Source organism: Ranitomeya imitator, chromosome 3 (genome assembly GCF_032444005.1).
Source record: "Ranitomeya imitator isolate aRanImi1 chromosome 3, aRanImi1.pri, whole genome shotgun sequence".
Classification (NCBI taxonomy): Eukaryota; Metazoa; Chordata; class Amphibia; order Anura; family Dendrobatidae; genus Ranitomeya; species Ranitomeya imitator.
The window spans coordinates 226,189,449-226,206,997 of NC_091284.1; the positions used below are offsets into that span (position 1 = coordinate 226,189,449).

Below are 17,549 nucleotides of genomic sequence, written 5' to 3' on the forward strand. Positions count from 1 at the left end.
ACATATGGGGTATCAGAGTACTCAGGACAAATTGTGCCACAACTTTTGTGGTCCAATTTCTTCTCTTACCATTGGGAAAATAAAAAATTTGGGGCGAAAAGATAATGTTTGTGAAAAAAAATGATTTTTTATTTTTACGGTTCTGCATTATTAACTTCTGTGAAGCACTTGGTGGGTCAAAGTGCTCACCACACCTCTAGATAAGTTCCTTAGGTGGTCTACTTTCCAAAATGGTGTCACTTGTGGGGGGTTTCAATGTTTAGGCACATCAGTGGCTCTCCAAACGCAACATGGCGTCCCATCTCAATTCCAGTCAACTTTGCATTGAAAAGTCAAATGGCGCTCCTTCCCTTCCGAGCTCTGCCATGCGCACAAACTGTGGTTAACCCCCACATATGGGGTATCAGCGTACTCAGGACAAATTGTACAACAACTTTTGGGGTCCATTTTCTCCTGTTACCCTTGGCAAAATAAAACAAATTGGAGCTGAAGTAAATTTTTTGTGAAAAAAAGTTAAATGTTAATTTTTATTTAAACATTCCAAAAATTCCTGTGAAGCACCTGAAGGGTTAATAGACTTCTTGAATGTGGTTTTGAGAACCTTGAGGGGTGCAGTTTTTAGAATGGTGTCACACTTGGGTATTTTCTATCATATAGACCCCTCAAAATGACTTCAAATGAGATGTGGTCCCTAAAATAAAATGGTGTTGTAAAAATGAGAAATTGCTGGTCAACTTTTAACCCTTATAACTCCCTAACAAAAAAAAATTTTTGGTTCCAAAATTGTGCTGATGTAAAGTAGACATGTGGGAAATGTTACTTATTAAGTATTTTGTGTGACATATCTCTGTGATTTAATTGCATAAAAATTCAAAGTTGGAAAATTGCGAAATTTTCAAAATTTTCGCCAAATTTCCGTTTTTTTCACAAATAAACGCAGGTAATATCAAAGAAATTTTACCACTATCATGAAGTACAATATGTCACGAGAAAACAATGTCAGAATCACCGGGATCCGTTGAAGCGTTCCAGAGTTATAACCTCATAAAGGGACAGTGGTCAGAATTGTAAAAATTGACCCGGTCCATAACGTGCAAACCACCCTTGGGGGTAAAGGGGTTAACCTCTCAACCAGGGGATTATCTCCAGTGTGTGGCGGTCAGGACCAGGAAGCCTGGACCAGGTAAGTGCCAGGACAGTAGTAGCATGGCATCAGGGAGATCTAGTTACCGTGCCCAGGGGAAGTGGCTGACTTTCTCCACACATTGTACTCTCCCTGGATTTAGTGGTACACTGCTCAATTAGCTTGATTACAGGGTCCGAGGTAGGACTAGTCTGGAAGAATCAGTGCCCACCAAACTACTCATGCTTAACATTTTAAATAGAGGACTATACTTACTTAAAGCGAACCTGTCAGCAGGATTTTACTCAGTAAGCTACAGACTGTCAGGTCAGCGCTGTTATACTGATTAAAATGATACATTTGTTGATAAAATCCGTCTTGTGGTTGTTTAATCTGTATTCTCAGTTTTCAGTTAATGAGATTCTCGTGCTCCGGGGCGGCCCGTGGGGGTGAGGGGCTTTATGTGGTGCTCTGCTTATATTTTCATCTATATGGGCTCATGACAGATCACTGATCCTTCACTGACCTGCCCAGTTTTACACACTGCACATATGGTGGGTTTAGAAAAAAATATAAAAAAATTTTACATTGACCAAAATGGAGCTGGCGCAGTAGCATGTATCACATTATGCCTATAATATTGACATGGAAAAAAAAATAAAATAAACAACTTCATCAAAATGGTGGCTGCTACTGCACAGGTGCCATTTTACGGCTGCCAATTTTTTTTTTTTTTTTTTTCCCCCCCCATCTAGCAAAATGGCACCGGCGGAGCTTGTGAGGCATCATCTATCAGAACGCAATAGATTGAGCAACATGGCGGCACCTGCGCACTATGTCAATTGTGTTTTCTAAACCCACCATAGTATATGCAGCATGTAAAATAAGGGGTACGTCACTGACGGATCAGTAACCTGTCACAAGCCATAAGGATGAATATGTAAGCAGAGCACCCATAAAGCCCCCTCCACAGGCCGCCCACAAAGCACAAGAATCTCTCTAAAGATTAAACAAGCACAAGATGGATCTCATCAACCAAGGTATCATTGTAATCAGTATAATTCTGCTGACCTGACACTAGGTTGCTCAGCACAACCCTGCTGACAGGTTCACTTTAATGTGATGGGGTTTTTTGTTCCGAGGCAGGCAACTAGATTACTACAATGGATGGAAGGCCTCTCCTATGAGGAGATGTTGGAAAAGTTAGGCTTGTTTAGCTTAGAAAAAAAAAATGTCTCAGAAGAGATCTCATTTATACGGCCAGTACAAAACACTGAAAACACGACTTATTCCTCCCAGAGACCATACTTATGACAAGGGTGCACTCATTATGGGTGGAAGAAAGGAGATTCTGGCAGACAAATAGGAAAGGGTTCTTTACAGTTAGAGCAGTCAGACTGTGGAATGCCAACCACAAGAGGTATTAATGGCCGACACTATGACAGCTTTTTAATAAGGGCTGGATGATTTCCTCGGTACACATAACATGGTGTGTTGTAATTAATTTAGTAACAAAATGTATACCATAATTGGTAAAGAACGATTGAACCAGACATTTTTACTAGCTATATACTTAAGTGAAAGCTTACCAGTTCCATAGACCAACTTGATAATAGAGTCATAAAAGGATGTAACATAAGTGGATTGTTTTTCTCAAAAACATTCTCGTACTATGGCATGATCTATCCCCCCCCCCATATAATCCAGGTGTTAAGATGACCACTGAAAGGAGTAGCTCTGAACAAAAATGTTATGTGTTTGAGGAGCGATGATTTGCACCTCAAAAGCCATCTGGGTAAAGATGCCCTTGAGGGTAGCTTTGTGGGCATCCTACAATTCATTTTTACCAGTACTGACCCTTTTAAAACAAAAAACATCCACACAATTTATAGCAATTAAAAAAAAAAAAACCACACACACACACACCACACAATAGGACCTATTAACTTTGAAGTAGACATTGGTCAGTTGCATATTTTATGACGATTGGTGGGAATCTTTCATCACCAGGATGGGATGCTGTTCCGTTTTTGTACTGGATTGGTGGGAATCGGTCACTCTGGCCAAGCTTCCCCTTCTGCACCAAGTGAGTCTACATCTAACCAGACATCCACGGCAATCAAACGCAACGTACCTGCTTCAGGTGGTTGCTTGTAACATATGAAGAAGATTCTTGCTGGGACTTTTCTAGACTTCGGAGACATCTTTCTAGTGTCCCCACAAAACTTTCTCGTAGATAATCCACGGAGCTGATCAGTTTGTTCACTACAGCTTGGTTGAGTCGGGAAATGATCAGGTCTTTGATCTGAAAGATGCAGTTTTTCACTTCTTGTACTCCAAGAGGCTCACCATTTTGAGGGATCGGGATACCTGAGGAAACAGAAGAGCATGAAGATACTCAACTTCAGATTATAAATCATTTTTATATTAAATGTTATAATATTATTACTTCTCACATTTATAGAGGCTATTGCCCTCTCAAATGGAAATCCACGAGCATTTAAGATCGGGTGCTTGCTAGACTAAAATACAACTATGGTATTAGATTTGCCCCCTCCTGTCTGACATTCACTGACCCATAAACTTGCATAAAATAGCTGGAAAATAATTGACGTCAATTCACCAACTCCCTTCCCTGTACACACTATGGACACTTACACAACCCATTTCTTCTGGTGTATGAGACATACTACCTTACTAAAGCTCCGAAGTCACCTTTCCCAGACTCTTATACAAATATCGTATAAGCATTTTTCATCCCTGCTTTATTTCCTTATCTGGGACTCCCAGAAATATTTGCAACTCCGTCAAGATGTTGTGCCCTGAGTTTTCTTGGTTGGCTTATGTCGAACTGTAGGATATGTTGCACTCTATCAGGCTGGAGTCACACACAACGTATTAAAAAATAAATATATAATAATAAATTTATATTATATGTATATATATTCCTTTTTTTAAAGACCAAATACACAGAAATGTTCCCTGAACAGTGATCCGTATGTCATCCTTTGGCAAGATGTGGCTGCGTGTTTTGCGCATGTAAACCTCCGTACGGCGAGATTTTCTCACAGGCAGTTATATTTTTACATATTCCTCACTAATAATGTTGGAAGTGTGTGTAAAATTTGGTAGCTCTGTTAAAATAAAGGGTTAAATCACGGAGAAAAAAACTGGCATGGGCTCCCACACAATTTTCTCCACCAGGGTGGGAAAGCCAGTGACTGAGGGCAGATATTAATAGCTTAGAGAGAGGGACCATGGTTATTTCCCCCCCCCACCCCCCCGGCTAACAACCATCTGCCCCCAGCCACCCCAGAAATGCAACATCTGTAAGATGCGCCTATTCTGGCACTTAGCCTCTCTTCCCACTCCCGTGTAGCGGTGGGATATGGGGTAATAAGGGGTTAATGTCACCTTGCTAATGTAAGGTGACATTAAGCCTGTTTAATAATGGAGAGATGTCAATAAGACATCTATCCATTATTAATCCAATAGTAATGAAGGGTTAAATAAACACATTAGGAATAAAGTATTTTAATGAACTAAATAAAACATATGGGGTTAATATCTTTATTGTACTCAATCCAATTGACGACCCTCGATCTTCTGGGGGGAAAAAAAAAAAAAAAAAAACAGCAATATCCCATACTTGTCCGCCATACAGTCATGTCCCGCGATGTAAATCCATCTGAAGAGGTTAAATACATTTACAACCAGGAATGCTGCTAATGCAGCCACCACTGGCTGTAAAAACTGGGGAATAAATGGAATGTAGCTTCGGTGACTTGTGGTGCTGCGCCGCCTGGTCCATGACATACATACATTTATTCTATTTTAACCTGTCAGTGTGATTTTACTGTACACCGCACTGAATTGCCGGCTTTTCTATAGGACACCGCTGCGTATTTCTCGCAAGTCACACACAGGGAAAATCTGGCACCATATTGCCAAACTAGGTAATACAACTCCACAGATGCTGGTCATGCCATGTAGACAATGGCTGAAATCATGATTTGAAGTGTATTCTCAAAACTAAAATGTAATCCTCTAACCATGAATGGGGAACAACTTCCAAAACTGGAGAATAGCCCTTTAATGCAGTCTCCAGACAAGTCATTTATAGATGGCAGGACTATCCAAGTAACACAGCGTGCTGGTGACCTATATCATATCAGACTGTCACATAGAAAAGTAGTAGAACATCTGCACCATAATGGAATGCTAATGATGCGCTGTAGATCACGTGTGTCAAGCTCTGGTCCGCAAGCAGAGAACACTTGGCCCGTGAGGAAAGCAGCCCCCCATTCTGCAATGTGAAGGAGCAGCACCAGACAAACAAGTGCCCTGTGCACAGTGAATGTAAGGTTACTTGCTGACACTTCTTCAGACCATCCACTGCACTGTCCCAGCAGGTGACCAGACAAGAGGTGCTTCTGTAAGGAGAGATCAGACCTTTCTTCTGTACACAGTAAATCCCTATGTGACCGCAGCTTGCCTCTGCTGGGAGAGCTGTACTCGCTCCTGTGCCATTCAGAAACTGCAGGGATTCCTCACAGGTACAGCTCTCCTGGGCTGAAGATTACAGGTTTCCTTACATTTTCATTCCATATGGCTTATTTTTTCCTTTGATACATTCTTGAGGCTTTTGAGGTCAGTCTTGTCAAATTGCTAGTGTATTTAAGTTTTACTTGTCTTCAAGATCCAAAATTTGCCATCTTAGGCCACTTTCACACTAGCGTCGTTTGGGATACGTCGCAATGCGTCGTTTTGGGAAAAAACGCATCCTGCAAAGTTGCCAGTCCTCTTGAGATTCGTTAAAAGGAGTCATCTGGTCTAAAACAACAAGTCTGCACTTACTCCATGCGACTGCTGACTTGTGAAGCCTTCCAGCGCACACTGCTCGCTGTGAGGATTCTCCGCAGTCAGCACCGGGAACAACGGTCACACGACCACAAGTATGCAATATGCAAACTCCTGGCCAGAACCTGACTGGACTGTTTTTGGCTTGCAGGTTCTGGCCAGGAGATTGCATAATGCATACTTGCGGTCACGTTCCCGGCACAGACACCGGAGAACCCTCACAGCGCCAAGTGCATGCTCTGGGAGGATACACAAGTCTGCAGTCACAGTGACTGCAGACTTATCACTTTACACCAGACACCACCTTTAACCCCTCCACAACATAGGGCGCACTTATATTTATCGATAAGGTAAAAAGTCCTCAATTGTAGATATTGTTTTAACAAATATCAAGGTCGGCTGGCGACCTTGTCCAAGTTTTTAATTTTGACCCTTTGTGTATTGGAGTTTAACATTACGGCTGTAGATGGTCAGGACTGGAGGAATTACAAAGTGCTCGGAGCTGATCAGCCCATGCAAAAAAGGTTCCTTAGGCACGTCTCACATTCCAATACTTTATTTAAAGAGAACCTGTAATCTCCAGAAGTGCAGTTTACCGGCAGATATAGGGTTAATCGGCAGGTTCATAGGCTGCATGTCCTGTATTGCCAGATTTCTGGAGCAGCAGCTAGATCTTGGAATAATGACATTCTACAATTGGATTTTTTTTGTTTTTTTTAAACAAAGTTACTGTCCTGAGAGAGGCACATTTATAAAGATTCTCAGCACAGGAACAGTTTTTTTTATTTAATTTATTTTTTAAACATCCAATTGTGCAAACTATTATTCCAAAATGTATTAAAACTGTTCCATACTTTGTTCCTGGGAAAAACAATTTGATGAAATAATTAAAACAATTAATGGGTAAAACTTCTTTCAAAGATCAATCCTAAACCAAAAGGTGTAAACGAGGTGACAACTGCAATTAATACAAAGACAACCTCCCAAGCCCAATGGCACAACAATGGAAACCCGAGGACGGCATTTACAGGAGGCATCTCAGAGTGGCTGCTGGAGTTTATGCTATTAGTCTTATAGAACCTACAGAGAAAGCATATAAAACCTACAAGAGAAAAAAAAAAAAATGAGCAAAAGCCCTGCTGTAACTTAAGGTACCGTCACACATAACAATATCGTTGCTTTTCGTGACGTAGCAACGATATAGTTAACAAAATCGTTATGCGTGACAGCGACAAACGATCAGGCCCCTGCTGGGAGATCGTTGGTCGCTGGGGAATGATCAGGACTTTATTTCGTCGCAGATCACCCGCTGACATCGCTGAATCGGTGTGTGACGCCGATTCAGCGATGTCTTCACTGGTAACCAGGGTAAACATTGGGTTACTAAGCGCAGGGCCGCGCTTAGTAACCCGATGTTTACCCTGGTTACCATTGTAAAAGTAAAAAAAAAAAACCACTACATACTTACATTCCTGTCGCGTCCTTCAGCGTCAGCTTTCCTGCGTCCCCCAGTGTCAGCGCCGGCCGGCCGTAAAGCAGAGCGCAGCGGTGACGTCACAGCTCTGCTTTCCGGCCAGCGCTTACACTGTGCAGAGAAGCTGACGCTGGGGGACGCGACAGGAATGTAAGTATGTAGTGTTTTTTTTTTTTTTACTTTTACAATGGTAGCCAGGGAAAACATCGGCCCTGCGCTTAGTAACCCGATGTTTACCCGGGGACTTCGGCCTCGGTCGCTGGAGAGAGCTGTCTGTGTGACAGCTCTCCAGCGACCACACAACGACTTACCAACGATCACGGCCAGGTCGTATCGCTGGTCGTGATCGTTGGTAAATCGTTAAGTGTAACGGTACCTTTAAGTAAAAAGCAAAAGTGCATTTAAATAACTCAGTTCTTAGTAATACTGTTTTGATCAAAAATAGCATAAAAGCCACCCACCAAGGTGCCCTGATTGGGACGGTTCTACGCTGTTTAATATTAAAACCTTACCATGTTTCAGAGTTGACCTCAGTGTGGAAATAAGGGCAGACAAAATGGACTGAGTGCACAGGTCTTGTTAGTGATGCCCACTGCATCACTAACATTTTTTTTTTTTTGTTTCTCGAGAAAACAAACACTTTTATACTCTGACGATTGCCCCACATACCTTCTGTTTCAGTCATAGGGGTGGGGATCTCTAGCTTTCCAGTCACATGCCCATTTCAAACTCTAAGGGTATGTGCACAAGTTGCGGATTCCTTTGCAAATTTTTCTGCGCAGATTCTGCAGGTAAAACGCAGTGCGTTTTACCTGCGGATTCCACACGGATTTAGTGCAGTTTTTGTGCGGATTTCACACTTGCAGATTCCCATTAAGAAAGAGGTGTAAGACACTCTGGAATTCGCAAAGAATTGACATGCTGCGGAAAATAAACCACTGCGTTTCTGCGTGGAATTTTATGCAGCATGTGTACTGTGGATTTTGTTTTCCATACGTTTACATTGTACAGGACAACGCAATCTCCCAGCAGATCCCGCACTTACGCAAGGTGTGCGTCCCAGCTTCATATCCTATGTGCGCATGCTCCAGTAAGCGGAAATGTGGCACCCCTAGGGGTATTTGCCACAAAAATAGTTACTGACAGTAAATGCAAATACTAAAATAGCAAGACTGCACTACCACCTCCGGCCAGAAGGGGGAGCTCCAGAGACTCCCCTTGATCCATTCTGGTCTGAGAGAAGAACTGGCAGTTGGGCTAAGGAGCTGATAGAGATTCAACTGTATGACCTCTCACTAACAGCCCTGTGACTGTTACCAGGCCTAAATCACCGGCCTGAGGAGAAGAGGGATAGAGAAAAAGGACATTGTGAGAACCGGGTAGCATTAATCACTACCCAGAACAGGCGCAAAGACGGATACCGGATCCGTGGCTGTATTCATTATATATAATACAGCAACCGGAAAACCGTGAGGTGATATCAGCTTCACTAGGGTCGGATGCAGCAACAGACACAGAGTTCAGCGGTACTCCCAGAGGGGGTAAACCGATAAAAGGACTCGGGTTGCCCGTCGAACCAGGACCCGGAGGGGACAGATTGGGCCGGCAGCCAGTTCACATACAGCAGCAGGGCCACACAGAAATTGCGCACAATAAGAGGCGAAGACCCCGGCAGGGTCAAAGTAACTCAGAGTTCCCATACAGACTCCGGTGACAGGACTGGTTGTAAATCCTTTTATGTTAAAGTAAACTGGTTAAACGTTTCAGTGCCTCAGTCTTTCATTTGGACAATAGCCATCTATCCAGGATCGAGATTGTCACCGCTGGGAGAACCTGCTGCTGATCAAGTAAGTGCCTGTCCCCTCATGATACCCCTTACACTGTGCATTGCCTGAGGCCACAGCACCGGGTCAAGCCACCCGTGACATCCCCCTCAAGAGACAGACTCCATTGGTCCGGTGCTGGGTATCCCGGTCTCCTGGGCGTCACAATTGGCGTCACGAACAGGATCTAGCCAGCCCGTATACCGGGTATTGTGTGCCGTGATTGGAGCCCAAAACTGTGAAAACTGGGATGAAAAATCTTGAAAATTGACTTTATTAAAGAAAAATCCATTCCCCATTGAAAACTATTGAAAGTGACTTTTCCCCATTGGTTATAATGGAGTAAAGATGGCCGCCATCCCCTGAGGTAATCACTTCATAACCGTTAGGCACGAGACTGTTAATTGAGCTACGCCATCACCTGAACCCCAGTCTAACTGAAAAACTTCAGAATCCGCCATTACAGAGCGCGGTGGGTGGGAGCAGCAGGGGGCGTGTCATTGTGGGCGGCACCAAGCTGAGCGCTCTGACATCAGAGCAAGGGGAAAATCGATCCTGCTGCACAGCGGAACGAATCTACACTATCCCGACGGAAGCGGAGGACCGGAAGGGTCCGGATTAACTAAGGGGGCACAGTATGTCGCAGCACGGAGACGCCGCAGCACTCGGCAACGCTAATGCAGCTGAAAGACAGAGTGTCAATAGAGAGTCCGGCAGCGCAGCGGTGCAAGGAGTGGCGCCCATCATGCCGGTGCTGATGCCATATACCCCGGGTGGCCCATGGCTTCCAATGTATGAAGGTGAGCCCAATACCCTTGACGATTTCAGAGAAAAGATGCTGGCCCATTTTGACATGTTCCCTGTGGGTGAAGTTCAGCGTGTTAGTCTCCTGATGATGCAGTTAAGTGGCCATGCTAAGCGAGAAGTCACAGCATGGGCAGCTGATCTAAAAGGCACTGTTGAACGCATATTTGCTGGATTAAAAGCTACATTTGAAACCACGGCCAGCAGCAAAGCTAAAATACGATTCTTTAGTTGCAAACAAAAAGCTAATGAGGGCGTGAGAGACTTTGCCTTAAACCTGCAGGAAGCCCTTAAATCACTTACACTGGCTGAACCCATTTTTAACACCGGAGCGGATAAACTGCTAAGAGATCAATTTATTGAGGGACTCTACACCCCTTCTCACCGGGGGCATGTGAGCATGCTTGTTTTTAAGAACCCTGAATTGACATTTGCCCAAATAAAGGAGAGCGCTATACGTCTCCAGCTGGCAGAGGCACCTCGGGATCAGGATCCTGCGCAACCCATGGCAGAGGCACCTCAACAACAGGGAGTGCCAGTGACATCAGCTATGTCTGTGGCCATTGCTAAGCCCCTGGGGCCCAGTACTAATGAGGCTCTTCAACAAAAGCTTGACTCTTTAGCTGATGTTGTTGCTTCAATGGCTAAAACCATGCAGGAGATGAGAGGACACAAGATGGAGTTGGCAAACTGTAGAGAGGATGTTCCATGGATGAGACCCCGGAGATACCCGACATGGAGAGGATGACCCCGCGACCGCTACCAACCGGATGGACAGCCCATTTGCCGCCGTTGCCAGCAGCCGGGCCACTTTGCACGAGATTGTGATTTAAACGGGAATCCCCTGGGAATGCGGGCCGCTTCGCAGGAATGAACTTTCAAGGCCCAACACCCTGGCACGACAGGTACATCGGAGGACGACCCATTATCCCTATCGTGCTGGACGGAATTCCCCTCAACGCTTTGCTGGACACAGGTTCCCAGATTTCATCTATACCGTATATCCTTTATAAGAGGTACTGGGCTGATGCAGATATTGATAAAGGGCCCTCTGATGTTGAACTAGATATATGGGCCAGTAATGGTAAGTTGGTACCGAAACTAGGATTCAGGGAGATGACCATAAAGATTGGTAAAGTAGAACTGAAGAAACAGGGTATAATTGTTGTTGATGTTGACCGGCGGAACTGTGAACCAACTGTATTGATAGGAATGAATGTGTTAGAGAACTGCTTTTCCGAAGTCATTTCTGTCTTACAGCAAATTGCTGAAACTGCCCAATCCTGCCAGCAGAGAGTTCTCCGGAGGGAAATAAAAGTATTGATGTTAAGGCAACAGGTAGAAGTTGCAGGTGGAGAAATCGGCAGTGTGAGGGTAAGTGATCCAACGTCTATTGTAATCCCACCAAAAACAGAAATGCTGGTATGGTGTAGAGCAGCCATTGGTACTAAGGGACGAGATTATCAAGCCTTAATAGAACCAGTGTACACCGACAGCAGGCCCACTATACTCACAGCACGAGGGATAGTCGAGGTACACCGGGGACGAGTGCCGGTACGACTTTTGAACTGTGGAGAGGAAGAGGTCACTTTGCCAAGGTATGCTACAATGGCAAAGCTATATACTGTTGACAACAATGCCATCACAACCATTGAGCCCTTAGAACCAACCTGTCAGGTGGAAGGCAATGGCTCAGATGGAGAAATGGAGGATTGGTGCCAACAGCTACACGTGGGCATAAATTCAACACCTACCCATCAAAAACAAGGGGTGTATAGGCTAATGACGGAATATGAACAAGTCTTCAGTAAACACCCATTGGACTTCGGACGGATAGAAGGGGTAGAACACACAATCCCCACAGGTGACCATCCCCCAATAAAAGAAAGATATAGACCCATACCGCCCGCTCACTATCAATGTGCAAAAGATATGCTGAGGGAAATGAAACAGGCCGGGGTAATAAGAGACAGCTGTAGCCCCTGGGCGGCCCCTCTAGTGATTGTCAAAAAAAAGGACGGAACCATGAGAATGTGCGTAGACTACCGGAAGATTAATAACATCACCCATAAAGACGCTTACCCCTTGCCTAGGATAGAAGAGTCCTTAACTGCTTTGAAATCTGCTAATTATTTTTCCACCTTAGACTTAACAAGCGGGTATTGGCAAGTCCCTGTGGCTGAGAGAGATAAGGAAAAGACGGCATTCACCACACCAATGGGTCTATGTGAATTTAATCGCATGCCGTTCGGACTCTGCAACGCATCCGGTACCTTCCAGCGGCTGATGGAATGCTGCCTCGGACACAAGAACTTCGAGACCGTCCTCCTGTACCTAGATGATGTGATCGTCTACTCAAAGACTTACGAACAACACTTAATAGACCTGGCAGAAGTGTTCGAAGCCTTATCCAGGTATGGCATGAAAGTCAAGCCATCCAAATGTCACCTTCTCAAGCCAAAGGTACAGTACCTGGGACACATCGTGAGTTCGGAGGGAGTAGCACCAGATCCCGAGAAAATAAGCGCCATAAGGGATTGGCCAAGACCTACCAGCGCAAAAGTAGTGAGACAATTCCTGGGATTGGTGGGTTACTATCGCAGATTTATAAAAGGATTTACCAAGTTGGCAGCACCCTTGCAAGACACCTTGGTAGGGCAGACGAAGAAACCTTCAAACCGAAACCCTCCTTTTCAGTGGAACGACGAAAGGGAAGACTCCTTTGAACAACTAAAGAAGGCACTAACCGGAGAAGAGGTTCTGGCATACCCAGATTACCATAAACCTTTCATCCTCTACACCGATGCCAGTAATGTGGGACTAGGAGCGGTGCTGTCACAAAAGCAAGAAGGTCGGGAGAAAGTCATCGCCTTTGCAAGTAGAAAGCTCCGGCCTACTGAAAGAAATTCAGAAAATTACAGCTCCTTCAAATTGGAACTACTGGCAGTAGTTTGGGCTGTGACGGAGCGTTTCAAACACTATCTGGCCGCTGCAGAATTTATTGTCTATACTGACAACAATCCGTTGACCCACCTGGACACAGCCAAATTAGGTGCGTTAGAACAGCGATGGATAGCCCGGTTATCTAATTACAACTTCATAATCAAGTATCGAGCAGGTCGCAAGAATGGAAATGCCGATGCCCTATCCCGGATGCCACACTTGAGAGATGTAGAAGAGGAAACGGGGGAGCTTGAAGAAATTGAACTACCAGCCTTCCATCGTCCCAAGGCAAAACATCATCAGTCAAGTACCTATCAGAAACAACAAGAGGTGAATTTTAATCCGTTAGCACACCATAGATGGGCTGACACCCAAGACAGCAATCCGGCTGTGAAGTTGGTGAAGGAACTGTTGACTGAGCAAAGTGCATATCCCTATGAGGATGCCCCAGAAGAGACGCATCAACTCTGGAAAGAGAGAGGCAAAATGTTCCTGTATCAAGGGAAGCTCTGTAGAAGATACACCAATCCGAAAACACATGAATTGGTTTGGCAGATTATTGTGCCTAAACAAGATGTGAAGATGGTCCTCGAAGCTTACCATAATGGTGCTGGTCACTTCGGTTGGAAAAAGTTAGAAGTACTTCTAAGAGAAAGATTTTATTGGGTCGGGATGAGAAAATCAATCGAACAGTGGTGCAGAAATTGTGGCCCGTGCAACCTCAGAAGAAACGATCAAAAGAACCAAAGAGCACCACTGCAGCCCATAATCACCAAACAACCACTTGAACTTGTAGCCATGGACCACGTGAAGTTGACACCAAGCTGGTCCGGCTATGTCTATGCCTTGACCATCGTGGACCATTATTCACGTTTCTTGGTAGTAGTACCCGTAAAAGATCTGACAGCAAAAACAGCAGCCAAAGCGTTCCAAACGTACTTTTGTAGACCCCATGGATATCCGGAACAGGTTCTCACCGACCAAGGTACAGCCTTTGAATCAGAGATCTTCAGAGAATTCTGTAATATGTATGGTTGCAAAAAGATCCGGACGACGGCCTATCATCCACAAACAAACGGCTTATGCGAGAAGATGAACCATATTGTAATAGACCTACTAAAGACTTTACCTGAGACAGAAAGGAATCAATGGCCAGAGAAATTGCCTGACTTGGTGGATCTGTATAATCATGTACCGGTGAGCTCCACCAACTGCACCCCAGCTTACCTTATGCGTGCAAGACCCGGCCAATTACCAATCGATCTAGAAATGGGAATTCTGAAACCAGACGCAGAAGTTCAAGACTCCAATTGGGATATCATACGGCAAAAGCAGTATCGCCAAGTGCAAGAGAGTGTGGAAAGAAGCCTTCAGTAAACTAGAGAAAGACAAGAGCGAACTTTCAACCAGAATGCTCTAGCGACCCCATTAAGACCGGGTGACCAAGTGCTCAAGAGAAATCGTCGAACCAATAAACTGGACAATCAGTGGGAAGCCGTACCCTACACAGTTTTACCAACAAGAGTGGATAATCCTAAAATGTGTCTCATTAGCAAAAACGGAGGCTTAACATCTGTACTAGTGTCAAGAGACAATCTTAAATTATGTCCGGAAGCATTGAAAGAGCCAGACGTTGTCCAGCCAGAACCAGAAGTTATTCAACCCATACAGGTTCAACCAGTAAAGGAAAAAGAAGAGGAAGTGTATCACACCTGTATAGGAGACTTTCCCAAAACCCTACTAACATACCATGGTGCAGTAGTGGTTCCCATGGTGGCCTTTTACCCAACACCGAACCCAATACCAGAAGTCCCAAGACAGGAAGAGGCTGACCCCGTACTACAGGAGGTTCCAGGCCAGGAAGAACAGATTCCTGGTCAGAGTAATCCCATTCACGGTGGACTTGCCAACTCCATAGTCGTGGAATTATCTTTAGCAGAGCGGGCAGATACTACATCCGCAGTAGACAGTAGTACACCACATGAAGAGACACCGCTATTACGTAGATCACAGCGTAGTACCCAGGGTCAATTACCGGCCAGGTATGCAGATTACCAACTATAAAGCTCATAATGTGAATTGTATATATGTTATGCCGTATATAGTTAAACAGAAAATGTAGTATAGTCATTGTTATCAGTCTGCAACGTTTAAGCCCAGTGCCTACACAGAGACTTGTCTGTATGAACTTCTTGCATATTCTTGAACTTTTTAGTTTCAACAAGTTTTTATTTTTCAACAAAAAACCAAGAAAGTTTCACAACAAAATCCCTCGCAGGGGAGTATATATGAATATTATCAAATTCTAAATTAACCTTGATGGTAATTAAACAATACAGTTAAACACGGAGACAAAGACAGGTGGTTGAAAAAGACAAGGGGGGGGGGGGGGAAGGGGGTAAGAGATCCATTACTGCGTCAGAGTACTATCAATGGTCGGGTATAAGGACCCAATCAAAGGAAGGCAATTTAACACCAGATTGGCCTCATAGAGATAGTGTTAGGACTTGGTCAAGATTACTGCTAGAGTTCCTTTCAATCCACGGTCTCCATATTTGATAGTAAGGCTCCCATGAGTCCTCTCTTGTAGCTTGTATTCGTTCACATAACATGATAGTGTTCATCTTGTCAATTACTGAGGAAAGAGATAGGGTAGTTGTTTTCCATTTTGTTGCAATGTGTAGCTTAGCGGCGAGGAACAGCTGATTGACTAGAATATGGAGTTTGTTGGAGAAGCCCGGGTATCTAGCTCCCAGCAGGAACACCGTTGCGTCTAACTGAATCGTTCCACCATAAAGCTCCTCTACAATAGATTTGATCTTTGACCAGAGTGTGGAAACGACCGGACAATCCCACCACGTATGCTTTAGATCTCCCAGAGCTCCACACCCCCTGAAACACCGATCTGATAGATTTGGGTAGATGGCATGTAATTTGCTCGGAACTAAATATGTCCTATGTAGGAGCTTGATGGATGTTTCAACTAAAGAGGTTTGAAGACTTCCCTTAGAGAGGGTGCAGCAGCACTTTTGCCACTCCAATGGGGACATTATCTTATTAAGGTCTCTTTCCCATTGTATCATATATGTGAGTTTTACATCCTCTGATATTGCGTTTAGGTTTGAGTAAATCAAAGAGATGGCTCCCCTGCCCAGTGGGTCATTTAAACATATTTGCTCGTAACCCGATGGGCGGTGGGTGACACCATGTCCCAGGATCTGTTCAGCAAAGTGAAAAATTTGAATGATACGCAATATTTCAGAGCTAGGTGGAGAGTACTTTTGGATGAACTCTTGTTTGGTGAGTAGAATATTAAATGGCGAAGTAAGATGTTTAAGGGTATTTAGACCTCTAGACACCCACCAATGGAAAGGGCGGGGCTCCAACCCTGGTGGAAAAGCTGGATTATGAAAAATATGCGTCATTAAGGAAGTTTTGGATTGTAGGGAGTGTTTAAATCTTTCCTTCCTCCATAACATCAGGGAATGTGATGTGAATGGAGCTGATACATGGATCCCTTTTGGAAGTCTTTGCAACGACCACATGAGGCCTGGTAGAATGAATGGGGTCAGGAAGTGAGATTCGAGATTCACCCATCTGGGTGCGCTATGGTTGTCCGCATTAGCACTTATTAGCTGGGCTAGTTGGGCCGCTCTATGGTATAAAGTGAAGTTGGGCAGAGACATACCTCCTCGTCTTCTACTAATAAACATGGTTTTAAGTCTTATCCTAGGTCTTTTTCCCTGCCATAAAAATTTTGAGATCGTGCTATGAATATCTAGTAACGTTTTGGCAGGGACAGGGATGGGCAAAGATCGGAAAACATACAGAAATCGTGGTAAGGAAACCATCTTAATGGCGTGTAGCCTACCTAACCAGGATAAGGGCATAGATGACCATCTGGTAAGATCCGATTTGAGATTTTTAATTCTTGAACTTTTTATCAGCCCGGAGGCACTAAATCAAAGCTCCGGAAAGACTGCTTTTTGAACTTTGCTCCTCGCTCTTTTTGAACTTTCTTTAGACTTTATATTGATAACTCCGTTGGAAAAATGGAACTAAATTCCTGGACACAAAGTGCAGTGCCTTTCCTAGTACCTTCAAGGATAGAACTGTATTAATGGACGCTATTTGAAGTGACTTTGTACAGAACTATATTTTTGTTTCCTCGAGTGGTTTTTGTAACTTTTCATTTTTAAGACTCTGTACATATTAATTGTTATTTCAAAATGTTATTGTCCCACAGTCCCCGAGTACTGTTCTTAACTAAGGGGGAATGTGGCACCCCTAGGGGTATTTGCCACAAAAATAGTTACTGACAGTAAATGCAAATACTAAAATAGCAAGACTGCACTACCACCTCCGGCCAGAAGGGGGAGCTCCAGAGACTCCCCTTGATCCATTCTGGTCTGAGAGAAGAACTGGCAGTTGGGCTAAGGAGCTGATAGTGAGAGGTCATACAGTTGAATCTCTAACAGCCCTGTGACTGTTACCAGGCCTAAATCACCGGCCTGAGGAGAAG

At 44.2% G+C, this 17,549-nt stretch overlaps 1 protein-coding gene across 1 annotated transcript in view; it reads right to left on the reverse strand.

Moving 5' to 3' along the window:
• Nucleotides 1-17,549, reverse strand: part of DSTYK (dual serine/threonine and tyrosine protein kinase) — a 110,018-nt gene that overhangs the window by 40,704 nt on the left and 51,765 nt on the right. The window contains exon 4 of the mRNA XM_069756210.1: nucleotides 3,258-3,493. Within this exon, the coding sequence (XP_069612311.1) occupies nucleotides 3,258-3,493 (236 nt within the window). The remainder of the gene's footprint in view (nucleotides 1-3,257; nucleotides 3,494-17,549) is intronic.